Source organism: Neophocaena asiaeorientalis, unplaced genomic scaffold, assembly GCF_003031525.2.
Source record: "Neophocaena asiaeorientalis asiaeorientalis breed wild unplaced genomic scaffold, Neophocaena_asiaeorientalis_V1.1 scaffold134, whole genome shotgun sequence".
NCBI classification, from domain to species: domain Eukaryota; kingdom Metazoa; phylum Chordata; class Mammalia; order Artiodactyla; family Phocoenidae; genus Neophocaena; species Neophocaena asiaeorientalis.
The window spans coordinates 4226148-4253831 of NW_020185339.1; the positions used below are offsets into that span (position 1 = coordinate 4226148).

The window sequence follows — 27684 nt, forward strand, 5'->3', positions numbered from 1 at the left end:
CACCAGAGATGATTTGGAAATAGATATATTAAAAAAAATAAAGTGTACATTTCCTAACAAATCTGATAGGGCACATTGCATAAAATAGGTAACAGGTCAGTTTCCTAGTACTTTTTGGGGGGGATACACTTTTAGAATGGTTTTCCTTATCTCCTTTCAAAAAGAGTCACGTACCAAAATGTTCATTGAAAAGTTCCTTTAATCCTTATAATACAACTGTCTCCCTAGGGGCCAAAGCTAATATTGATCAATTAATTTTCACATGACATCCTCAAAGAAACAAACATTCTCTTGGTATCATCTCCAAGTTGTCCATTCAGTGAGCACTACAGTTTTATAATACCTCTTTAGAAATGCTGCAAACCTAAGGTGAAAGATCAGAGAAATACCCAGTGTGTGATGGGTAGAATTTCTTTGTTGTACATAGCTGCTGGCATTTTTCCTGGATGATTCTGCACACAGACCTATGTCTTCTGTATTTTCAGGCTTGAGAGAAAGAGCTTGATTCTCCTGGCCAGCCCACTTTAAAATGGACAGAAGTCTAACATGACAGAAGTCCGACCACTACTCACACTTGCTGGTTTATGTAAGGGTTGATACTACCTCTTCAAGAGTCCTAAAAAGTAACTAACATTTACGACCTCTTAGGCAAGAAACTAGAAAAAGAGCTGGGATGAGACTTTGGAAGAAAAATGAAGACAGAAGTGAAGGGCTGTTTACTGAGATGGTGGGGAGATAGGATGCAGTTTCCTAGACTGTGGCTTAAGATTACACACTGAAGAACCCTTGGCCAAGGATGAAGTGTGTCTCACCAAGAGAAGGAAGAATATATTTGTCTGGAAATTTGCCAATCTGATAAAAAGGGAAGGCCTGGAAGCTTCAGGACAGTTTGGTAAAGACCTTTCAAAGCAAAGTGAATAGAAGCCCTGGAAATGGACAGAATTTAAAATGACTGAGAAAACCAGCCTGCCTTGTGGGATCATTTAAGAAAGAAGAACAGTCTGATGATCATGTAGGCCACGATAAACATTTTAGATTTTTTTCCCCTAAATGCAATGGAAAACATTGAAAAATTTTAAGCAGAAAAACAATCTGACTTTTTTTTTAATTTTAAAAAGATTACTCTAGAATATGGGCTACGAATTGGACAGAAGCAAAAGTGGCAGCACGAGGCCAATTAGTAGGATTTTGTGGTAGTCTGAGCAGAGAGGAGGGAGGCTTGCCCTCAGGAAAAGGTAGTAGAGATGAAGTAATGCTTAAGTCATTGTGAAAGAGTGTAGCTTCCTGAATATGAACTGGAAGATTCAATTAACTGAAACAGATTCCATAATAAGTACATTATTTGCACTCCATGGAATTTAATCTCTGAAAAGGTAGGAAAATATGAAGCAAAAATATCACTCTCAATCTAATTGTTATTAACCAACAAAAGTCAGATCATGAGGTGGATTTTGAGTTCTAAAAGAAAAAAATCACATAATGTTCAATTTAATTACGGCTAGCAAGAGGAATTCTAGGCCTCATCAGTTTTTTTAGACCAGAATTTTCCAAAAATTAATCCTTAATACCCTAAATCCCTAGAATTGAATACATGTCTTATGATCAAACCATTTTGTTAAATAATTCCTTTTCTAAGTTAAACATCTTCTTTTATTGCAGGGTAGCTCAGAGCCCTAAATAGGCTTAAGTATGTGTCTTGTGATTCATACTTAAGCAACGTTGTTTGATAAAAATACAATGTAAGCCACATTAAACAAGTAAAAAGAAACATGTAAAATTAATTTTAATAATATATTTTATCTAACACAACGTATCAAAAACATCATTTCACACATAATCAATATGAAATTATTAATGAGATAATAATATCACTTTTTTTTCATACTAAGTCTTTGAAATGTCATGTGTCTTTGGCACTTAGAGCACATCTGAATTTGGACTAGTCCTATTTCAAGGCTCAACAGTCACGTGTTGCTAATCACTGTCTACTGGACAGTGCAGCTCTAAAGCATCTCTCAACTTTTCTCCTTGGCATTTCAGTGAATTTACTTCAACTGCATTTCAAGAAACTGAGAAAAAAACAGAAGTACGATCCTATGATGTCTATACAGGAAAAGAGCTCAAAAGAGTTAAAAGGACCTCACATACAAAGTTCTGATACAAACTATGGTGGATTAACCTTTGAGACAGAGAGTAAGAAGAGATTCAAAATGGAAAAGCAAGCTTCTTAGGGAGTTCCTCAGTAGATTCTGATTCTTAAAAGAGTGTATACAAAATGAGATCAAAATGTTACATACTTCAGTATACCCGCAAAAGAGTCAAACAAACCTATCAGAACAGTACCAAGGAAACAAAGCCTACAATGGACAGACACTTTAAAATAAAATGTGAAGGCTTAAAAGTCCCATCACCATTATTATTAACTTTTATTTATAATTCATATGTACCAACACTGTATATGATATGCTTTCAATATCACATTTAAGCCTTTTCATGATTTATCACAGGTTGGGTATAATATATGTTCTGACTGAGGAGATATCAGACATATAGAATATTAAGAAGTAACTCATATCAAGTTTATGATACACTATACACCGCACTAAGCTTTTTCACTCATTGTTTTATGTAACAGCTGTAACAAATCATAAGGAGATACTATGATTATTGTCATTTAAAAATGAGAAAACTGAGGAACAAAGCATTTAAGTAACTTCACCAAGGTCTCAAAGCAAATAGATAAATAGTAGAGCCAGGATTTGGACCCAGGAGCAATAGCTTCAGAGCTCAAGGTTTAATCACCTTGATAACTTTGCATCCCTCTAACCTTCACAAAGTGGCTTATGAATAATAGCACATTGAAAAATCCTAAATGTATTAACATTTTAGAAAGGATTCAAGCATTAATAGGATGATCTATAATTTTCCTTTAAAGTCTAAGATTATTAGTTGAAGTGACCTCCAATTTAACTTTAGGAGACTCCATCCAAATATGTCCTTATGTCAAGGCAACATTTATTTATCAAGTTCCTGTAGCTTCTTCCCTCTTTGGAAAGGGGCTAGGTATAGTAAAATAAACATCCTCTAATAAGTCAGCATCATATTAGGTGCTACAAGTGTCTAAAAAAATCAATTTTTAGTAAGGCACTGGTCACAGGTCCTATAACTGGATAACTAGGTTCAAATCCTAGCTTTGCCACATAAATTAAGAATTTAGGCAAAACTCTTAACCTCTCTATTTCTCTCTGACCTCATCAACCTGAAGGTAATAATCCTCCTATCCCACACACTGTTGTGGGAATAAAATAAGTTAACACATGTAAAGTGCTTAGAAGAGTGGTTTGAACATAGCAAAATCTTAGTAAATGCAAGCTATAATTAAAGCTATTGTTCATTCTGCTATCTTTCCCTATAAACCCTGGTCATCTCTTAGTAAAACCATGCATTACTGCCATTTCATTTCTTAGCTTTAGCTCCCTCCTCGTATCCACTCAGTGCTCTGCCCAGCATCGCTCCATGATCACCACTCTCTCCTTTATAAAAAGTAGGGCAGTAAAACCTCTTTCTGCTCCAGAGGTACATCAGAAAACCTAGATAACCACCCTTTCCCATTTCCTCTTATCAGCTCACCTCCCAAATCACAGCTCTCCATTACCTACATCTAATCTCTCAAAACCATCACCTAAACCACACAATCCAACCAGAACATCAAGTTCCTGCTATTTCATAAAGTGCTCTCTTTAATTAAAATGACCATTGTTATTCCATATCTTCCATGAAACTTTCCTGATATTGGCATTACCTTGCTCACTTTTTCCTCTGATCAAAATCTCAGTGAGCGAATCCTGTCACTCACACTAACCACACTGTCTCCTTGACTTGTACGTAAGCAAAACATTTTATTTATTGTATATTTTTTCAACCTTTGCTCAGTGGACTATTTGATTTTTCTATCTAACCATACAGATCAGTGCTTACCATACATCTGTTGTGATTTTTGCCAACTTATGGCAATTTCTGGACTTCTGGGGATTTCTAGAAAAAAATTTGATTGTCACAATTAAGAGGATCCTACTGGTATCTAGTAGGTAGAGGTCAGGGATGACGCTAAACATCCTAAAAAGTACGGATCCCCACAAGACGGAATCACCCAGCCCAAAATGTCAATAGTACTGAGGTTAAGAAACCTTGCCATAGACTAAAACTTCTACAGTGAATCCAGTTTTAATGTGTTTGATTGTGTACTTTACCTACTGCAAAATCCTGAAGAAAAAGACATTCATCATTTAATGCACATGCTTTTTAAGAAATAAAGATGTGCCTTATATATTGATATAGAATATAAAAATTAAGTGTAATAGAGTGTTTAAGGGCCATAAGGAATCTCAGAGATCATCAACTCTTTTACTAGGTAACTTGCCCAATAGTACTCAGCTAGCAAGCGTCAAATCCAGGAGTAAAGTTGGTGTATGATTTCTGAACTCTGCTTGCTTTGCATTATCATATATATATATGTGATACATTAGGAGAACAATATATACATTTAGAAGAACAATAGTATGTAAGACACATAGAATAATGGGCTCCCAAGATGCCCACATTCTAAACCTTGGAACCTGTGACAATGTTACATTACATGGCAAAAGGGACTTTGCAGATGGAATTAAGATTGTGAACTTTAAAACAGGGAGAGCAACCTAGATTATCCAGGTGGATCCAATCTAATTACAAGGCCCTTAGAAGAGAAAGAGGAGTCTGAAGTAATGGGGAAAAAAGGAAAAAGAGAATTGAATCATGACTGCAAGACAACCTCCCTTTGTTGTCTTTGAAGATAGAGGAAGAAGATCACAAGCCAAGGAGTGAGACGTTCTCTAGAAGGGGATCAGATCTCAGCTGACAGCCAGCAAGGAAATTGTGACCTCAGTCCTACAGCCACAAGGAACAGTATTCTGCAACGACCTGAATGATCAAAGAGCCTACAGAAAGGAACACAGCCCTCACAATATCTTGATTTTAGCCTGATGGGAACCATGTCATATCAGACTTATGGCCTACAGAACTCTGACACAATCAATTTGTGTTATTTTAAGCCACAAAGCTTGTGGCACTTTGTTACAACACCAATAAGAAACTAATACAGTGTGACACCCACATAACAAATATCTATAGACTGAGTTATCATCATATGTCTGCTTTGGGTTATCTGTCAGATCCATAGCCTTAAAGATCATTTAAGAGTAATCGCATTAGTTATTACTGCAATCTTGTTCTCTTTTGAAAAATTTTAAATATTAATAGGTTTCACAACTTCATTCAGATATAAAAGTGATGCTTTAAGTTATTCAGAATAGGATTTTGTTCTCTTCTCATATAAAAACAATAAAATCTTGCAATGTTGAATTGCTTAAAGTTCCACAAATACACCGTATCATTTACACCTCCATAATTTTGCACAGACTGTTCCCTCTCTCTGTGAGTCCTCCTTTCCACACACCCCACATGCCCTCTAATCTGATTAGAAACTCCTTATCCTTTTGCAGCCCCAGAGAGGCTTTTCCATCCATTCTATGAAGGTAATCATTCCCTATTAATTTGACTTATACTATATGTATTTCCATGCTTGTATCCTTTATTACTCTCCACACACCCTAAGACTATGCTTTTTCATGTGTATAGCACATAGTGGAATATCAAAGAACAAGGTTTTAGGAGAACGGATGATCCCCAAATCAACCACCTAATTTCATTAGCTGGACCTCTCATCTGATGTGAAACTATGTATAGTATTAGCTACATTTATTGAGCACTGACTATGTGCCAGATACTATGTTATCCAATTTACATCTTACATATCTCAAAAATCCTCAGAATATCCCAGTAAAATGAGTATTTTTACCCTCTGAACTATCCTATAGACTGTAAAATTTCAAATTTCAAAAAATGCATTGAAGTTTTATCTTGAACAGTATAATATGCAATACAAATGTAAATTTTTTAAATATCAAAAAGAATTTGTATACCTGCAACAACTCTGATAAAGGTGCCGGATCCTTCAACATTGCCGCTCATTCTATGTACTGTGATGTTATATATTCTACCAGGAGTCAGATCTGTAACTGTGTGCTCAGTCATCATTTCCCAAATAAGATATTCTTTAGCAAATGTTCCGTTTGATATATAAATCTTGTAATGAGTGAAGTTGGTCTCTGTTGGATTCCACATTAAATTTGCAGAAGAAGTATTCACAGCTTTCAACGTTAAGCCACATATCCTGGATGGTTCTATTGAAAAGGTAAATATATGTAAATAAAAACGGCACACATATATGTAAAAATAAAGCAAACATAAATAGTATAATTTAAACAGCTACATATACAAGAGTTTTATTTTAAGTGACACATTAACATCCTCCCTAGTTCCCAAATATCTTTCCTTAATCAATCATGAGTCACTTCCAATAGTCATTCCTTTAGAATTGTGCCTCCTGAGTGCTTGTAACCAGAAATATCCTTATATGATACAGTTACAGGTTCATTAGCTACCACCTAGCAGATAGCTAGATGGTGGTTGAAGATGAAACAGAATAAGAGAGGGTGTGAGGGCCAGAAGTAAGGGCATTTTCAAATGTGGTTCTTTCAGCTACATCAAAGTTTTCAGCATGCCTATATCCCTGCATTTTTAATCCATTCATCAGGTGAAATAATATTGTTTCTTGCGTTATCATTTAGTTTCCACCGAGAGGGGATCCTGTAAACATCATAAACTTTCACATGACTTGGTGACAAACACTATTACTCCACCCCACTCCAAAACATTATGAAACTGATTTACAACGAATTTACAACCATCAGGGAAGAAAAACTAGAAGTTCTCTGCTTATCAAACCCCCACCTCAATAGAAAATGAATTGCATTTATATCATTATGACATGGTATATATAATGTGTGTATATGTATACATATATTCCATATGTGACATACATGATATGTATGTACATACATATATATACATGTTTGCTTCAGATTAGAAAAAAAACTCTATGTAGTTCCCAATACATTTAGACAAAGACTTTTTTAAGTTCACATATATCTTGAGAGCTCTCTTAATCATATTATGATCATTATTCCTTAATTATCAAGCTTTATGTTTAAAAATAGCTTTAATTATGCTGGGCCAAAATACTTTCAGTTCTTATAAAACTATAAAGCAAAAATTTTATTTATGACATTTCCTTACTTGTAGCCACTTTTTTCATTACAGATATGCTGTAATCTTTGCCTCTAACTGTCTTCACGTGGAACAGATATTCCATACCCGGAGTCAAATTCTTGACTTTGGCTTTGTTGCTATAAACAATTACTTTAAATAGTTTTTCCTTTCTAGATGTCACATAATAGGATATCTAGAGAAAGAGAGAGAGAAATACATGTTTTTCATGATTTAAAAATGATTTGTCACGAACTCGATACCAGTCACATCACATAGATTAATACTGCAGAGCAGATTTTGTGATCTGTCCTATCTTCACCAAGAAGTAACCTGGTAGTTCCGATACCTTGGGGATTTTTTAAGTCATTAAAAGCTACTCATAACAATCTTTAGTCTTCTTTACTCTATATTTCATGTTATAAAAGAAAAGATACATCTAAATGAAAGTAATCGCATTAATTTTATAATTTAAATTACACTATGCTTTAAAAAACACTTGTCATGTGGTAAGAGTCAGAGAAACAAATTTCCTAGGCAAACATGTTTATCACTGTCTTGTGGGAAGAGTGTTTTGTTACTGAAGGAAGATAATCATGAGGTCTAGAAGCATATCATTGCTTATTGATTTATAAGGTGTCACTGGCGATCACCTTGCTTGTCTGGCATATGGGAAGATAGGAATAGTGAATAGAATGCCGAGAACTTCTGGTATGAAATGGTAGGGAAAAGTACCATGTAGCAGAGGAAGAATATAATCTTAATGAAGTGCTAAATTCAGACATACAAAGAATCATAGTAAGGCATTCATGAAGGGTTAAAAGAAAAAGAAATTGACTGCAGTGATCTCATGATAAAATGATGTAAATTTTTAAAAATAAATTTGTAAAATAGAAATTTGTTTCCCCAACTATGTGGACTTCATACATCTAATAGAAATCAATTGAACAAAACATAATTTGTGCTTTATTTCTACTTTTAAAGCATAGTTTGAAACCTGGGATGATTAATTTTAAATGATTAGGAAAATGATCCCAATTATGCAAGTACACTTTGCTAAGCAACCAGGATACTGTTGCTTAATTCATTAAAATTTAACAAATAATTTCATTGGTTGAGAAAGACTAGAATAATCATTAGTGATATAGTTAATAAACAATCTGAGCCTGAAAGATTAATGTGATTTCTTAAAATAAGTTTTACTTAAGAAATACATAAATTACAGTCTCTGAGAAAAAATGTGTTCATATAAAAATAGTAAAAACATAATTCTAGGGATATATATTTTATCTGACAACAAATAAATTTATGGCTTCGGTTAACCCCAAGGAAAGATCATCTTTTTAGGCACTTGTCTTGCAATATAAGAATTAGGACAAACAGATAAGGGTAAAAAATGTGGATCTTTTACAATTAACATTATAAGTGCCTAGAATTTTCTCTAGAGAATACCTACACTAAAACAGGAATGAATTAAATCATTCTAGAAAGGCTAGAATTTTTCATGAATCATTTATTATTCAAGATGCCCCTATCATTGAATGACATTTACGAATGACAAATAGAACGCTCTCTCCTATCTGTGAACTTCCTCGTGTAGAATATCCTCTCCTCTTTTCCGTGAGTCTGAACACTACCCGTTCCTAAAAGTTCACCTCAAGTTCTACCCTTTGCTGGTAACTATATTCAGTATTGATATCCTCCCTCCATAATCACCCCAATCATATATGGGAACACTGTTATGCAAAGTTTTATTTATTTACCAAATACTGGGCTGGCCAAAAAGTTCGTTCCATAATATCTTATGGAAAAACCAGAAAGAACTTTTTGGCCAACCCAATATTTATTGAGCATCTATTACAAGGAAAGCATTACTATTGGTACTAGGTATTTTATGGTAAACAAGACAGGTAAGGCTTCTGATTATAGGGAACTTACATTCTAGTGGTGACGCCAAACAACAAGCTACTCAATATTAACAAATGAATGAGATAACTCAGCTACATCACAGAGTGAATAGAAAGAGTGATTTTATTTAGATTAGGTAATCAAGGAAGGAGATGAGAATATAAAACAGAATGTTGCTCACCATTTAATTCTACAAGGATTAAGTCATTAGCCACTGCAGTTGCTGACGTACAATACACCCTGAAAGGAATCTGGGATGTAAAACAGAATGAGGCACTCTGTGCTTTGGAAACACAGGCCCCTCAGAAAGTTAGATGTATATCTCAGGAAGAATTTTAATGAACCCAGATTCTTACATTTTCCCATACACAGAAAAGCACTAAAATCATTATCTGTGTCTTGTGACTAACAGTAACCTTTTACGGAGATGTATGCGTCACTACACGTATTTCTTAGCCCCAAACCATATATGTACTGGCTTCTCCCCTACCTCTGCAGAGCACTTCCCTCGACCTACTTGAGAGGCTGTTTCCTAGGCTACAGTCCACATTAAATTCCCTGAGTAAAATTGAAAGTCACAGCTCTTACAATGTGCATTTTTCTTTTAGTTGACTAGATGATTCTTGAGCTGAGAACCCAATGATTGGAAAAAGTCGATCCAAACTGGCGGCAAGATATCCATGCAAAATGAATGTCAAGCACAAAAACCCTGCAATGGGGAAGTGCTTGCCATGCTAAAGGAACAGAAAGAGAGCCCAATATGGTAGCAACATGGTAACCAAGCAGGCAGCATAATTAGATGAAGATCCAATCAGGTGAGCTCTTGGAGACCATGGCAAGGAGTTTAGACTTCATTTGAGGGCAATGGAAATCTAATGGAGGTTGTTAAACCAATGAGAGATACTATGTTTTTAACAGTGCTCTCTCGCTCTGTTTCTTTCTCCCTCTTTCTGGCTGTTGTGTGTGCAAAGTAGATTATATGGAAATCAAGAATGGAAACAGAGAAACCAGTTAGGAGGTGAGAGGCTACCGTCTGTCACCTAGGCTGCTGGTCTCCATAAGAAATAAGAGTAACTAGGACAAGGGTGGTGTAGTGGAGATGAAGAGAACTGGACACATTAATAATCCATTTCAGAGGTAGAAATGACAGAACCAGGTGATGGATTGAGGAATGAAGGAATGGGAAGAATCAAAGATAATTGAGCAAGTGATTTCAGGACAGCATCCTTTCCTGAGATGGGAGACATTGGTAGGAGCTGTGGTGGAGTCACAAAGGACAGGGAGAGCCTTGAGCCATGGTAAGGAATCTTTCAAGCACAAGAATGACATTTTATTTACTTTTAAGAAAGAGCACTCTGATGGCTGTGTGGCAAGGGAGAGGGTAAGGAGGGATTCACATCAAAATTAACCTTCCTTCAACCTAAATGTCCATCGACAGATGAATAAAGAAGATATGATACATGTACACAATGAAACATTACTCAGCCATAAAAAAGAATGAAATAATGCCATTTGCAGCAACATGGATGGACCTATTATATTAAGTGAAGTCAGAGAAAGACACATTTCATATGATATTGCTTATAGGTAGAATCTAAAAAAAATGATACAAAGGAACTCATATACAAAACAGAAATATGCCCACAGACATAGAAAACAAATTTATGGTTACCAAAGGGGAAAGGGTGGGGAGGAATAAATTAGGAGTTTGGGATTAACACATGCACACTACTATATATAAAATAGATAACCAACAAGGACCTACAGTATAGCACAGGGAACTCTACTCAGTATTTTTTAATAACTTGTAAGGAAGAAGAATCTGAAAAGGAATACATATATGCATGTATAACTGAATCACTTTGCTAAACAAACTACTGCAACACTGTAAAGCAACCATACTTCAATAAAAAAATAAACAAATTAATTTAAAAAAATTTTAAAACACTAAGCTTCCTTGATTGTGAAATATGAACTGTGAAAACTAATAATCATTCAGTCATCAAAATATTTACTGACTTCTGCTGTATATCAGATACTGGTCTCAATAATGTAAAAAATGGTGACCAAAGCAGATTAAAAAAAAGCCCAGTCCTCACAGAATTTGCATGCCAGAACACTTGCCAAACACATGATCTAACTGAATACCCTGAACAATTCTATAGAATAACAATAATCTTCATTGACAGATGAGGAAACAGGAACAAAGAGGATCAAAATTTGCCCAAGGTCTCACAACAGAGGTGAAGTTAGGATTCAAAGCAAGGAATTCCAGGGCCTTAATCCTTCCATTGCACCATACTGCCTACCACACCTTATAAAATCACAGGAAACTGAACACAGGCATGTATATCAAAGTTGCATCAAATTAGTGTTTTCATTTTCTTTGGATAAATATCCGGGAGAGAAATGGTAGATCATATGGCAGTTCTATTTTTCATTTTTTGAGGAATTTCCATACCATTTTCCATAGGGGCTGCACCAATTTACATCCCCACCAACAGTGCACAAGGTTTCCCTTTTCTCCACGTCCTCATCAACACCTGTTATTTGTTCTCTTTTTGATAGCCATTCTGACAAGTATGAGGTGGTATCTAACTGTGGTTTTGATCTGCATTTCCCTGATGATTAGTGATGCTAAGCATCTTTTCATGTGCCTTTTGGCCATCTGTATGTCTTCCTTGGAAAAATGCCTAAACAGGTCCTCTGTCCATGTTCTAAATGGATTGATTTTTAGATATTGAGTTGTGTGAGTTATTAACATATTTTGGATATTAACCCCTTAGCAGATATATCATTTCAAATATCTTCTTCCATTCCATAGGCTACCTTTCCATTTTGTTGATGGTTTCCTTTGCTGTGCAAACATTTTTTAGTTTGATGTGGTCCCATTTGTTTATTTTTGCTTTTGTTTTCCCTGCGTGAGGAGACAGATCCAAAAAAATATTGCTAAGACCAGTGTCAAAGGGCACACTATGTTTTTTTTCTGGAATTTTTATAGTTTCAGGTTTTACATTTAAGTTTTTAATCCATTGTGAGTTTTTCTTTGAATATAGTGTAAAAGAGTGGGCCAGTTTCACTCTTTAGCATGTAGCTGTCCAATTTTCCCAACACCATTTACTGAATAGACTGTCTGTTCCCCATTGTGTATTCTTGGCTCCTCTGCTGTAAATTAATTGACCATATAAATGAGGGTTGGATCCTTTATTTCTTTCCAGTGATCTGTGTTAGTTTTTGTGCCAGTACCATACAATTTTGACTACTTTAGCTTTGTAGTATAGTTTGAAATCAGAGAGCATACAACTTCTAACTTTTTCTTTCTTTCTTAATACTGCTTTGGCTATTCATGGTCTTTTGTGGTTCCATTTATGTGAAAAATGCCACTGGTATTTTGATAGGCATTGCACTGAATCTATAGATTGCTTTGGGTAGTATGAACATTTTAACAATATAAATTCTTATCCATCAAAATGTATACCCTTCCATTTATTTGTGTCATTTTCATTTTCTTTCATCAGTGTCTTATAGTTTTCAGCACACAAGTCTTTTGCCTCCTTGGTTAAATTTATTCCTCAGTATGTATTTTAATCTTTTTGATACAACTATAAATAAAATTTTCTTAAATTCTCTTTCTGAGAGATCAGTATGAGTGTATAAAAATATCACAGATTTATGTATATTAATTTTGTATCCTGCAACTTTACTGAATTCATTTATTAATTCTAATAGTTTTTTGGTGGAATCATTAGGGTTTTCTATATATAATATCATGTCATCAGCAAGGAGTGACAGTTTTACTTCTTTTCCAGTCTGGATGCCTTTAATTTTGTTTATGTGTCCGATTTCTGTGGCTATGACTTTCAATATTATGTTGAATAAAAGTAGTGAGAGTGGGCATCCTTGACTTGTTCCTGATCTTAGAGGAAATGCTTTCAGCTTTTCACTGTTGAGTATAATGTTAGCTGTGGGACTGTCAAATATGACCTTTATTATGTGAAGTTAAGTTCTCTCTATATGCACTTTGTTGAGAGTTTTTATCATAAATGGATGTTGAATTTTGTCAAATGGTTTTTCTGCATCTACTGAGATGATCATACAATTTTTATCCTTCATTTTGTTATTGTGATGTATCACACTGATTGATTTGTGGATGTTGAACCACCTTGCATCACTGGGATATAGACCCACTTGATTATGGTGTATGATCCTTTTAATGTATTGTTCAATTCAGTTCGCTAATATTCTGTTGAGGATTTTTGCATCTCTGTTCATCAGTGACAATGGCCTGTAATTTTCTTTTCTTGTAGTGTCTTTATCTGATTTTGGTATCTGGGTAATGCTGGCCTCCTAGAATGAGTTTGGAAGTATTCCTTCGTCTCCAGTTTTTTTGGAATAGTTTGAATAAAGTAGGTGTTAACTTTTCTTTAAGTGTTTGGTAGAATTCACCGTGAAGCAGTCTGGTTCAGGACTTTTGTTTGTTGGGAGTTTTCTTATTACTGACTCAATTTCATTACTCATAATCAGTCTGTTCATATTTTCTATTTCTTCCTGATTTGGTCTTGGAAGATTGTGTGTTTCTGGGAATTTATCCATTTCTTCTAGGTTATTCAATTTGTTGATATATACAGTTGTTCATATTAATCTCTTATGATCCTCTATTTCTGTGTGGTTGATTGTAACTCTCCTCTTTCTTTGACTTCTGATTTTATTTATTTGGCCCTCTCTTTTTTCTTGATGAATGTAACTAAAGGTTTATCAAGTTCCTTTATCTTTTCAGTGAACCAGTTCTTAGTATCACTGACCTTTTCTATTGTTTTTTTGGTCTCTATTTCACTTATTTCTGCTCTGATCTTTATTACTTCCTTCCTTCTACTAATTCTGGGTTTTGTTCTTCTTTTTCTAGCTCCTTTAGGTATAAAGTTAGATTGTTTGAGATTTTTCTTGTTTCCTGATGTAGGCCTGTATTGCTATAAACATTCCTCTTAAAACTGCCTTTACTGAGTCCCATAGATTTTGCAATGTTGTATTTCTATTACCATTTGTCTCCAGGTATTTTTAACTTTCCTCTTTGATTTTTTCATTGACCCACTGGTTGTTTAGTAGCATGTTACTTAACCTCCAGGTGTTTGTGTCTTTTCCAGTTTTCATCTTGTAACTGGCTTCTAGTTGTGTACTACTATGGTCAGAAAAGATGCTTGATGTGATCTGTATCTTCTTAAATTTATTGACACTTGGCTTGTGGCCTAACATGTGATCTATCCTGGCGAATGTTCCTGTGTGAAAAGAATGTGTATTCTGTTCTTCTGGAGTAAAATGTTCTATATAGACTTATCTATTAAGTCCATCTGGTCTAATGTGTACTTAAAGGTCAATGTTCCCTTACTGATTTTTCATCTGGATGATCTGTTCATTGACCTAAGTGGGGTGTTAAAGTCCCCTACTATTATTGTATGACTATCAATATCTCCCTTTATGTCTGTTAACATTTATGTATTTAGGTGCTCCTATACTGGCTGCATAGGTATTTACAAATGTTTTATCGTCTTCTTGGATTGATCCCTTGATCAATATGTAATGTTCTTAATTGCTCCATTACAGTCTTTGTTTTAAAGTCTATTCTGTCTGATATAAGCATTGCTACCCCAGATTTCTTTTCATTTTATTTGCATGGAATATCTTTTTCCATCTCCTTACTTTCAGTCTGTGTGTGTCTTTAGATCTGAAGTGAGTCTCTTGTGGGCAGTATATACTTGGATCTTGTGGGGTTTTTTTAACCATTCAGCCACACTTTGTCTTTTGATTGGAGCACTTAGCACATTTACATTTAAATTAATTATTGATAGAAATATACTTACTACCATTTTCTAAATAGTTTTATGGTTGTTTTTGTAAATTATTTTTCGTTTCTTTCTTCTTGTCTTGTTCTCTTCCCTTGTGATTTGATGAATTTATTTAGTGTTATGCTGTATTGCTTTCTTTTCATTTTATGTGTATCTGTTATAGATTTTCAGTTTGTGGTTAGCACAATGTTCATACAGAACAACTTATGCATATAACAGTCTATTTTAACAGACTGAATGGATACAAAAACAAGACCCATATATATGCCTTCTACAAGAGACCCACTTCAGACCTAGGGATGCATACAGACTGAAAGTGAGGGATGGAAAAAGATATTCCATGCAAATGGAAATCAAAAGAAAGCTACAGTAGCAATTCTCATATAAGACAAAATAAACTTTAAAATAAAGACTATTACAAGAGACAAAGAAAGACACTACAAAATGATCAAGGGATCAAACCAAGAAGAAGATATAACATTTGTAAATATTTATGCACCCAACATAGGAGCACCTCAATACATAAGGCAAATGCTAACAGCCATTGAAGGGGACATGGACAGTAACACACAATAGTAGGGGACTTTTTAACACCCCACTTTTACCAATGGACAGATATCCAAAATTAAAATAAATAAGGAAACACAAGCTTTAAATGACACATTAAACAAGATGGACTTAATTGATATACATAGGACATTCCAACCAAAAACAACAGAATACACTTCCTTCTCAAGTGCTCATTCTCCAGGATAGATCATACCTTGGGTCACAAATCAATCCTTGGTTAATTTAAGAAAACTGAAATTGTATCAAGTATCTTTTCCCACCACAATGCTATGAGACTAGATATCAATTACAGGAAAAAAATCTGTAAAAAATACAAACACATGGAGGCTAAATAATACACCACTAAATAACCAAGAGATCACTGACAAAATCAAAGAGGAAATCAAAAAATGCCTAGAAACAAATGACAATGAAAACATGACAAACCAAAACCTATGGGATGCAGCAAAAGCAGTTCTAAGAGGGAAGTTTATAGCAATACAATCCTACCTTAAGAAATAAGCAACATCTCAAATACACAACCTAACCTTACACCTAATGCAATCAGAGAAAGTAGAACAAAAAAACCCCAAAGTTAGCAGAAGGAAAGAAATCATAAAGATCAGATCAGAAATAAATGAAAAAAAAAATGAAGGAAACGATAGCAGAGATCAATAAAACTAAAAGCTGGTACTTTGAGAAGATAAACAAAATTGGTAAACCATTAGCCAGACTCATCAAGAAAAGAAGACTCAAATCAAGAGAATTAGAGATGAAAAAGGAGAAGTAACAACTGACACTGCAGAAATACAAAGGATCATGAGAGATTACTACAAGCAACTCTATGCCAATAAAATGGACAACCTGGAAGAAATGGACAAATTCTTCGAAAAGCACAACCTTCTGAGACTGAACCAGGAAGAAATAGAAAGTGTATCAACAGACCAATCACAAGCACTGAAACTGAAACTGTAATTAAAAATCTTCCAACAAACAAAAGCCCAGAACAGATGGCTTCACAGGTGAATTCTATCAAACATTTAGAGAAGAGCTAACACCCATCCTTCTCAAATTCTTCCAAAATATAGCAGAGGGAAGAACATTTCCAAGCTATTTCTATGAGGCCACCATCACCCTGATATCAAAACCAGACAAAGCTGTCATAAAAACAGAAAACTACAGGTCAATACCACTGATGAACACAGATGCAAAAATCCTCAGCAAAATACTAGCAAACAGAATCCAACAACACATTAAAAGGCTCATACACCATGATCAACTGGGATTTATCCCAGGGATGCAAGGATTCTTCAATATATGCAAACCAATCAATGTGATATACCATATTAACAAATTGAAAAATAAAAACCATATGATCATCTCAATAGATGCAGAAAAAGCTTTTGACAAAATTCAACACCCATTTATGACAAAAACCCTCCAGAAAGTAGGCATAGAGGGAAATTACCTCAACAGAATAAAGGTCATACATGACAAACCCACAGCCAACATGGTTCTTAATGGTGAAAAACTGAAACCATTTCCACTAAGATCAGGAATGAGACAAGGTTGCTCCCTCTCACCACTATTAATCAACACAGTTTTGGAACTTTTAGCCACAGCAACCAGAGACAAAAAAGAAATAAAAGAAATCCAAATCAGAAAAAAAAAAAAAAAAGTAAAACTGTCACTGTTTGCAGATGACATGACACTATACGTAGAGAATCCTAAAGATGCTACCAGAAAACTACTAGGGCTAATCAATGAATTAGGTAAAGTACCAGGATACAAAATTTAATGCACAGAAATGGCTTGCATTCCTATGCACTAATGACAAAAAATCTGAAAGAGAAATTAAGGAAATACTCCCATTTACCATGGCAACAAAAAGAATAAAATACCTAGGAATAAACCTACCTAAGGAGACAAAAGACCTGAATGCAGAAAACTATAACACACTGATGAAAGAAATTAAAGATGATACAAACAGATGGAGAGATATACCATGTTCTTGGATTGGAAGAATCAACATTGTGAAAATGACTCTACTACTCAAAGCAATCGACAGATACAACGCAATCCCTATCAAACTACCACTGGCAGTTTTCACAGAACTAGAACAAAAAATTTCACAATTTGTATGGAAACACAAAGACCCCGAATAGCCAAAGCAATCTTGAGAAAGAAAAATGGAGCTGGAGGAATCAGGCTCCCTGACTTCAGACTATACTACAAAGCGACAGTAATCAAGACAGTATGGTACTGGCACAAAACCAGAAATACAGCTCAATGGAACAGGATAGAAAGCCCAGAGATAAACCTACCACATATAGTCACCTTATCTTTGATAAAGGAGGCAAGAAAAAACAATGGAGAAAAGACAGCCTCTTCAGTAAATGGTGCTGGGAAAACTGGACAGCTACATGTAAAAGAATGCAATTAGAACTCTAACACCATAAACAAAAATAAACTCAAAATGGATTAAAGACCTAAATGTAAGGCCAGACACTATAAAACTCTTGGAGGAAAACACAGGCAGAACGCTCTATGACATACACTACAGCAAGATCCTTTTTGACCCACCTCTAGAGAAATGGAAATAAAAATAAACAAACGGGACCTAATGAAACTTAAAAGCTTTTGCACAGCAAAGGAAACCATAAACCTTTCTCCCTCAGAATGGGAGAAAATATTTGTAAATGAAGCAACTGACAAAGGATTAATCTCCAAAATTTACAAGCTGCTCATGCAGCTCAGTATCAAGAAAACAAACAACCTAATCCAAAAATGGGTGGAAGACCTACATAAGAAGGTCTTTTAAAAAAAAAAAAGTCTTAAAAAAAAGTCTATTTTAATTTTATGGTTACTTAAGTTTAGAGCACCCTAAAAGCACATTTTATTACTTCCCCCAACAAGCACTTTACGCTTTTAACATAAATTTTTTTTTTTTTGCGGTATGTGGGCCTCTCACTGTTGTGGCCTCTCCCGTTACGGAGCACAGGCTGCGGACACGCAGGCTCAGCAGCCATGGCTCACGGGCCCAGCCGCTCCGCGGCACGTGGGATCTTCCCGGACTGGGACACGAACCCATGTCCCCTGCATCAGCAGGCAGACTCTCAACCACTGCGCCACCAGGGAAGCCCTTAACATAATTTTTTACATCTTTTTATTTTGTTTATTGCTTAAGTATTTAGATATATTTTACTTCTTTTGTCATTAAACCTTCATAGTAGCTTTTACAGGTGGTTGATACACTACCTTTACTTCACGTTTGCCTTTACCAGTGGAATTTTTTTTCATAATATTCTTGTGTCTAGGTATGGCCTTTTCTTTTATGTTTAAAGAACTCCATTTAACAGTTCTTGTAAGGCTGCTTTAGTAGTGATGAATTTCTTTAGCTTTTGCTTGTCTGGGATAGTTTTTATCTCTCCTTAAATTCTGATTTATAACCTTGCTGAGTAAAGCATTCATGGTTGTAAGTTTTTTCCTTTCAGCACACTGAATGTATCATGCCAGTCCCTTTTGGCCTGTAAAGTTTCTGCTAAAAAAATTCAGCTCAAAAGAGGGCTCCCTTGTATGTAACTACTTGTTTTTCTCTTGCTGCTTTTAAATTTCTCTCTTTAACTTTTGACATTTTAATTACAATGTGTCTTAGTGTGGACCTCTTTGGGTTCATCTTGTTTCAGTCTGTGCTTCCTGGACTTGGATGTCTGTTTCCTTTACCATGTTAAAATTTTTTTCAGCCATTATTTCTTCAAATAGGTCTACTAGAACTTTCTCTCTTTCTCCTACTGGGAACCCTTAAAATGTAAATATTGGTATGCTTAGTGTTATCCCAGAGGTTCCTTAAACTATCCTCATTTTTTAAAATTCTTTTTATGTTCTGATTGGATGATTTCCACTACCCTGTCTTCCAGGTGCTGATCCATTCTTCTGTATCCTCTAATGTGCTGTTGATTCCCTCTAACATCTTTATTGGAGTATAACTGCTTTACAATGGTGTGTTAGTTTCTGCTTTATAACAAAGTGAATCAGCTATACATATACATATATCCCCATATCTCCTTCCTCTTGCATCTCCCTCCCACCCTCCCTATCCCCCACCTCTAGGTAGTCACAAAGCAGCGAGCTGATCTTGATCTCCCTGTGCTATGCGACTGCTTCCCACTAGCTATTTTGCATTTGGTAGTATATATAAGTCCATGCCACTCTCTCACTTTGTCCCATCTTACCCTTCCCCCTTGCCACTCTCTCACTTTGTCCCATCTTACCCTTCCCCCTTCCCATGTCCTCATGTCCATTCTCTAGTAGGTCTGCATCTCTATTCCCATCTTGCCCCTAGGTTCTTCATGACCATTTTTTTTTTAGATTCCATATATATTTTAGCATATGGTAGTTGTTTTTCTCTTTCTGACTCACTTCACTCTGTAGGACAGACTCTAGATCCATCCACCTCACTACAAATAACTCAATTTTGTTTCTTTTTATGGCTGAGTAATATTCTATTGTATATATGTGCCACATCTTTTTTACCCATTCATCTGTTGCTGGACACTTAGGTTGCTTCCAACTCCGGGCTATTATAAATAGAGTTGCAATGAACATTGTGGTACATGACTCTTTTTGAATTATGGTTTTCTCAGGGTATATGTTCAGTAGTGGGATTGCTGGGTCGTACGGTAGTTCTATTTTTAGTTTTTTCAGGAACCTCCATACTGTTCTCCATAGTGGCTGTATCAATTTACATTCCCACCAACAGTGCAAGAGGGTCTCCTCTTCTCCACACCCTCTCCAGCATTCACTGTTTGTAGATTTTTTGATGATGGCCATTCTGACTGGTATGAGGTGATACCTCATGGCAGTTTTGATTTGCATCTCTCTAATGATTAGTGATGTTGAGCATTCCCCTCTAGGGTATTTTAAATTTCAGTTATTGCATTCTTCAGTTCTGCCTGGTTCTTTTTTATATTTTCTACTTTTTTGTTCAAGTAACCACTGTATTCACCCATTCTTCTCCTTAGCTCAGTAAGCATCTTTATGACTATTACGTTCAACTCTTTCCTTGGTAAATTGTTCATCTCCATTTCATTTTATTCTTTTTCTGAGGTTGTGTCTTGTTCTTTTGTTTGGAAGGTTTTTCATTGTCTCCTAATTTTTCCTAACTCTCTGTGTTTGTTTCTATGTATAAGTTATATCATCTAATCTCCCAGTCTTGAAAGAGTGGCTTTATTTAGAAGGTGTCCTGTGATGCCCAGTGATGCCGTCCTCCTTGGTCACCAGAGCCAGGTGCCCCAGGATTATCTCCCATGTGAGCTCTGTGTGCCCTCCTTTGGTGGTTGGGCCGTGCTTGCAGCAGGCCCACTGACAGTTGGGACTGGCCCCAGCATGACCAGCTGTGAGGCCCAGCTGTGACTGCTGCAGGTACACTGGTATGCAGAACTGGCCCCCCCAGAGTGGGAGCTGCTTTGGAGGGGCATGGGGCCAGCCAAGGCCACCTGCTGGGTGGGGTGGGTTAGGAGCTACTTCGGATAATCTAGCCAGGGTGGGTGGCTGGGCAGGACTGGCGTTCGGGGGATACTGGGGCAGGCACATGGTGTTGATTAGGCTGATTGAGAGTGATAGAAATGGTACCTGCCAGGTAGGTGGAAGGAGAGTTAAAAAATAAACTGCACCCACCAGCCCTTCCATTCCCAAAGAAAGCTCCACCAGATCCCTGCCCCTCCAGCACACACCCTAACACTAGTCAATGAATCTTCTTGTCTTATGACTTAGCTGCTTTTCAAGCTGCTTCCTCTGCACTGGGACTCAAGAGTCAGCGAGTTTGTGTGTGAGCCCTTCTAGAGCAGAGTCTCCATATCCCATGGCCCTCTGGCTCTCCCATACATAAGCCCTGCTGGTTTTCAAAGCCACACTTTATGGGGCTCTTCTACTCAGTGCAGGTCCCTCAGGCGGGGGAGCCCAACATAGGGCACGGACCTCTCACTCCTCAGGGTGGACTCTGTGGTTGTGATAGCCCTCCCACTTGTGGGTCACCGCACTGGGGGTGTGGGTTCTGACTAGACTGCACCTCTGCCCCTCCTACCTGTCTCACTGTGCCCTATTCTTTATATCCTTGGTTGTAGAAAATGTGTTCTGCTAGTCTGTAGGCCATTCTCCGAGACAGTTATTCTATACGTAGTTGTAGCTTTTGTGTGTCTATGGGAGGAGGTGAGCTCAGGATCTTCCTACTCCACCATCTGGATCTAGACTCTCTATAATCTCCCTATTTTAAAACCTGCTAATTAGCAAACTTAATTCCATCTGCTTCCCCTTTGCCATGTAATATAATGTATTTCAAGTTCTGTGAATTAGGCTGTGGATCTCTGGAAGGCCATTATTCTGCCCACTACACCCCTCTTTGTCTTTAGTACCAGATACCTTAAAAAAGTGTGGATTCTTTTTATATCTATCATATAGTGACTAATATCTTGTTTCTCTTATGAACTGTCATTGTTAAGAAGTTCATACTCAAATATAAAACCCAGATGTACTAATTAGTTCATTTCAAATGTCTGGTAATTTTACTGCTCTGGTTCCTTTTAGGCTGTATTGATTCTATAAATTATTAAACTTTATATTGTTTTTCATTTACAGGAAACACCTTTTGTTGTATCTGCTCAAATTCTAATGACTCTATAACCCCCATCACCCACAGACCCACCGCCACCACTTTTACACTACAAGCACAGTTGACTGAAACTGGACTGGGTGTCTACAATATGGAATAATCACAGTCCCTTCCTTGGGAATTTAGGGAGCATATCTGTCTTTCTCTGTGGTTCATAATGCACCATTTGTGCTTAGAAGTTGTACATGGCATTTTTCCACTCACCACATGGATTGCTTAACAGAGAAAGCTGGTCATCAGGAAAAATAAGTAAATAAAAATAAACTACGGCTGATGAGCAGAAAGAAGTAGACAGTAAGAAAATAATGCATGGGGCCTCAGTAGCCTTAAACATCTGATTCCAGTTCTCCCCAACACCTTGTTATATTCTTTGCCTTGGTGTCCATGACGCACTCTTTCATTAATACAATAATTTTTTATTTCTTAAACTATTTCAGGTTGTTTTCTGTTATCTACAACTAAAATTACCATCTCCTACCACTATGAAAATATAGAAAACTCGTTTGCCCACGTAGAATATAAAGCAATAGTGCTATCTCCAGAAGCTTTCTCTGCAAGCCACACAATGCAGGACGTAGGGTGTGTATAATATGTCCTCACGTGATGCCAGGTCACATTATTAACAGCAAAAGCAACAAAAACATACGCATTTACTTCACAGACACAGTTGAAAAGCGGTCTCTCTGTACATCTTTCTCTCCTACCCTCTGGGCTGCAAGTCTCCACTCTCAACTAAAATCTGTAGAATGGAGTTGAAAGGGAGCCTGTGGCACATCACCTGTCTTTAACTTCTGGAATCTTCGTTGTGGCCAGTGCTGTCACAGAAGCACTATCTTCCAGCACCAGCATTTCTTTATTCACGTTTTTGTACTACAAAAGCACGTGTCTATCTCCATTGAAAACCCGAACTCATTTAAAGTCAAGTACCAGCTTTTACTCAAATTTGAAAACCTCCCATGACAACTCTGTACTTTTAAAGCAACAAACAGAAAATTTACTTTGGAGGAAAACCTTACAGGAAAGGAGTGGTACCATAATTTCTTAAACTGTTAAGAAATGTAAAATGAAGGACAAAAAGGAGCGAAATAAAGGCCTCAATAAACATCAAGGTTGCATGATACCAACTTTACCTGAAACCTTTCAAAGCCTCCTTGTGGGAGTTTCCAAGACAAATATATTGTGTGTTCTTCCTGCCCCAAAATCAGCAAATCTGATGGTGGGTCTGGATCTAGGGCAAGGAAATAAGACACGGAAATGAAAGCTTTGAAAAAAAAAACATTTTCTATCATATTATCTGTACTGGACTGATAAACTTGAGTGTCACACGATGGAAGACAGACACGATACGCAGGCTTTTCTAGTCAGTTTAGCACTAAGTGATCTTGCACAGGCTGTTTACCTTGAGTCTCAAGGCTCCTCACCTCCACAAAGCAACAGGAAAACAAATTTTCTAGAAAGCCTTTTTCCACAATAAAATTATATAAAGTATGGATTTTCATATTTATTTTTGTCAAAGCAGAATTCAGTATGAAGTTATTACAAGTGAGATTTTTAACTTAGAATTTTATGCACTGCGTAAGTTAAGAGATATATCTAGCCCCCTTCCTTAAGTTTCCAAACTCCTTTTCCCTTTAAACATTTTATCTGAGAAGGTTCTAGAAACTTATTTTTTCAATTCAGTAGCATGTCTCTATTTCTAATTTATAGAAATTTCAAATGAAATGTAGTATTTCTTTCCTTAACTGGAAGAAAAGCCACACTAAAATTTTATTGGAATAATCTCACATCTAATATTCAAATTCTGTGTGAGATTTTTTTTGTACTTACTTACTTATTGATTTAAGTCTATTAGAATTCAATCCAGTGGTAGATTTAAACCTGTGTCACTGATTCACAATCCTTTTTATTCTACTTTTCTTTGATGTATATTCCCTTTCAACTGGAATTAACTTACTATTTCCCCAGAGTCCCATAATATTTTAGCTTTTTTTTTACATTTATTAATATTCCATCTACTTCCAAATGGATTTGAGGTAGCTTGCAAAGAAAGAGAGGTACAAAAAAGACCAAAAATTATTAATATACAATAGAAGACAAAAGTCAAATTGTAAAGTGCGAAGGGTGGTGGGGGGGAAGTTGCCAGGTTTGTTTGGGAAAACACAGCCAAAGCAACAACCTCTTAAAATACAGAATGTATGGAATTCTCTGGTGGCGCAGTGGTTAAGAATCTGCCTGCCAATGCAGGGGACACGGGTTCGAGCCCTGGCCTGGGAAGATCTCACGTGCCACAGAGCAACTAAGCCCGCATGCCACAACTACTGAAGCCTGCACACCTAGAGCCCGTGCTCCACAACAAGAGAAGACACCACAATGAGAAGCCCAAGCGCTGCAACGAAGAGTAGCCCCCATTCACCACAACTAGAGAAAGCCCGTGCACAGCAATGAAGACCCAATGCAACCAAAAGTAAATAAATAAAAATAAAATAAAAATTTTTTTAAAAATACAGAATGTACTATTAAACCTAGGGTAGAAATGAGGAGCTTGAGGTCCAAATAGAATAATGATTTTCACAAAGCCATAGAGCTAAGAATGGGTAGTGTCAGTCCTTCCTATAGCATAGTGGCCTTTCCACTAAAGCAGAGTGGTTACAAGGACAGAATTTGATGTCAGGGAAATACGGGTTCAAATCTGTCATCCTGTATAAGCTGCTGAAATTCTCTAAGCCTCAGTTTCCTCATTCGTAAAAAACCATGCATCTCATCATCATTAGTAGAATGAATATCATGATTGAGAATTCAGTGACATAAAGCACAGAAAACGCTAGCAAAGTGCCTGACAAAGAACAAGCACCCAATGTGATGGTGATGACAACGGTGATGATGATGGTGCTGACAATGATAACACAACCAAATCCAAGCAGCAATCTAAGACGCTTTCACTGACATAAAACATGAACTACCATTTTTTTTACAAAAGCTTTTTCTCATCTCTTGCTGATGGTTCTTAGGATGGCCTTTGTGAGAGGCAGCAGTGTCGTGTCAGTTTGAGAGTTAGATACCTGGATTAAATCTCACCTTCCGTAATGAGTTATGAATGCCTATGAGCCTTAACTTACATTTTAGATAACTCCAGGAGATTCAACACAGTAACTTAAGCACATAGTACCATTGCTGCTGTATAGTAAGTGCTCAAATTTTTTAGTTTATTTTCCAGGAATTGATTTGACTGTTGCTGCATTTTCCAGTGCTTTCCCATCCTCCACACTGCAAATCCTGAGAGGAAGCCTCCTCTCACACTGATAGGGCATGGGTACTTGAGCACACATTCGACTGTGACCCACAAGTGACAGGGCTCTTTGGAACATCTGTGTATGTTCAGGGCAGGCATACGTGTAAGTGATGCTAATAAGGTCAGAAGAGGCAAACTGAACCCAAGAAATGCAACTGAAAAGACAGTGCCGGACTTCCATGGTGGTGCAGTGGTTAAGAATCCACCTGCCAATGCAGGGAACACGGGTTCGAGCCTTGGTCCGGGAAGATCCCATATGCCGCGGAGCAGCTAAGCCCGTGCGCCACAACTACTGAGCCTGCGCTCTAGAGCCTTCAGGCCACAACTACTGAAGTCCCTGTGCTCCACAACAAGAGAAGCCACTGCAATGAGAAGCCTGCGCACCGCAACAAAGAGTAGCCCCCGCTCTCAGTAACTAGAGAAAACCCACATGTTAACAGATATAGTCAAAATATTAGAAAAATATCGAGTATTTCAAGATGACAATACCTTAGGGTTTCAGAGTACTTTGCTCTTTTCACAAAGAGCTTTGCATTTGATTTTAGTAACAAGATTTTATACCTAGGCAGGAATAATTATTCTCATGGTTTAAGTAAGAACCTCATAGTTTTGCCCAAGGTCACATAGTGTTGCCCAAGGTCACAATAAATGATAGAGAAAGGAATATAATGCAGGCATTCTCCATGTAAATGAAGTACTCCTTCTCTTCAAGCCATAATGTCATAAATCACTTCTATATTGATTGTTAACTAGATATTGGCTTTAAACACGACTATTTTCCCTTAACCCATGAAAAGTTAATTAAATATAAAATGAACTTACAAGTGCTAACCATGAGGACAGTAGGATGGCTTCTCTTTAGTCCCTTGGTAGCTATAATGCTAATTAAAAAGTCAGTCCCTGGAGAAAGGCTGTTAAATGAGAATGTCCTACACATTAAAGAAAAATCAAACATTAAGATATTTAGCTCAGAAACATTTGGAAAACTCCATCTTCTCACACTATTTGCAGAAAGAATTTTATATATAAGTTTTGGTTTTTTATTGTCTATTATGGAAACAATTTGCTACGCTTACACACAGTTACTGAGAAAGCATAGCTTCTTACGTGGAGAAATTTAAGTCAAAAAGTGTGTATGTCATACATACAAGCATGATGAAATCATGAATTAATTCATTACTACCTATTAGCATAAATAATTTGGTACTGTATATCAGATTTAGTTATTCCTATCACACTATAGTCCAAAAAGTTCTCTTGAAAAGTTTTCTAATTTCTATTTATACTAAACCACTAACATAGCTTTCTAACAACACATATAAAATGTTCATTTTGTGTTCCATGTGACTTGATATAATTTCTTTTCAATATTTTCATACCTTTTTGTGGAAGGCAGGATTTCTTCTTTCATTAAGATTTCACTGGATATTGAAATAATGTATCCGTCCAGAAGACTTCTAGCTGAAGGCCAGCTAACGGTTACTGCATTTGAATTCCTACTGTGATTCAGAAATTCAACCGCACTTGGGGCTATATCATTTAAAACATACACGTAAAATAACGTTTTCTACCGTACAAAGCACCTATTTTATAACCACCCTGAAATACTCTCAGGATTTGTTTGACTCTTTGCAAACTCTGAGGGTAACCAAGACATTCCTTTTATTCTTCCTGGTAGATATGAGAAGTTAAAAGAGTGGGGGGGGGAACAAACAAACAAGAATCATTGTAAACTTTGAAACAGAGCCGATATGTACCCCAGCAGTGTTGTACTCAATATTTCCCCTGCTTCTATAATGTAGGAAGAGGTGGTATCTTGGTCTTGTGTAATCACCAACCTCAGAAATAGTTAATGATTTTTAGGACTCTTTCTAATTAAATACCAAACAGTGACAAGGTTAATCAGCAGGGAAAGTTAACTGCAATTTAAATACGAAACGCTTCCCTTATTTTCTGAAAAAAAAAATGTTAAAATAGTGTATAATATATATTTTGTTGCCCCTTTAAAATTCTCCCATGTATAAGAAACGAACAAAATTGCCACGATATTCTCTCTCAATTCCATTCTATGTTATTACAGTAAAAGAATACCAGACATGACCAGTTTCTAAATACATAAATCAATGTTCCCATACCATCCATGTCAAGAATATCTAAAATAGTTATATTAGTCGAATAGTTGACAATTTTACTTCACCTATATTTGAAAACGTACACATTTTGCA

General features: G+C 36.4%; 2 protein-coding genes across 7 annotated transcripts in view; both read right to left on the reverse strand.

The window, feature by feature from the left end:
* Positions 1-7291, reverse strand: part of PTPRQ (protein tyrosine phosphatase receptor type Q) — a 205234-nt gene extending 197943 nt beyond the window's left edge. For all 6 annotated transcript variants that reach the window (XM_024737186.1, XM_024737185.1, XM_024737184.1 and 3 more), the window contains exons 1-2: positions 7237-7291; positions 6021-6281 (exon numbers count right to left, since the gene is read on the reverse strand). In XM_024737186.1, coding sequence (XP_024592954.1) covers positions 6021-6281; positions 7237-7255 — 280 coding nt within the window. In that variant the 5' untranslated portion in view covers positions 7256-7291. The remainder of the gene's footprint in view (positions 1-6020; positions 6282-7236) is intronic.
* On the reverse strand, positions 7255-27601 carry LOC112394376 (tenascin-R-like). The gene is made up of 6 exons (XM_024737162.1): positions 27595-27601; positions 26839-26989; positions 26282-26388; positions 23301-23398; positions 7315-7402; positions 7255-7265 (listed from the first exon to the last, which is right to left on the reverse strand). Exons 1-6 carry the CDS (start codon positions 27599-27601, stop codon positions 7255-7257), a joined length of 462 nt encoding a protein of 153 aa, XP_024592930.1.
* Positions 27602-27684: the final 83 nt, after the last annotated feature.

Bases quoted from the DNA above. Each gene is read 5' to 3' on its own strand.
- LOC112394376 (XM_024737162.1), bottom strand. The intron at 23,399-26,281 runs GTAAGTTCATTT...TCCTTGCCCTAG, and splicing joins TGTCCTCATGGTTAGCACTT to ATCCAGACCCACCATCAGAT. The intron at 7,403-23,300 runs GTAAAGTTGGTA...CTCTTTCTCTAG, and splicing joins GAGGCTTTGAAAGGTTTCAG to ATATCCTATTATGTGACATC.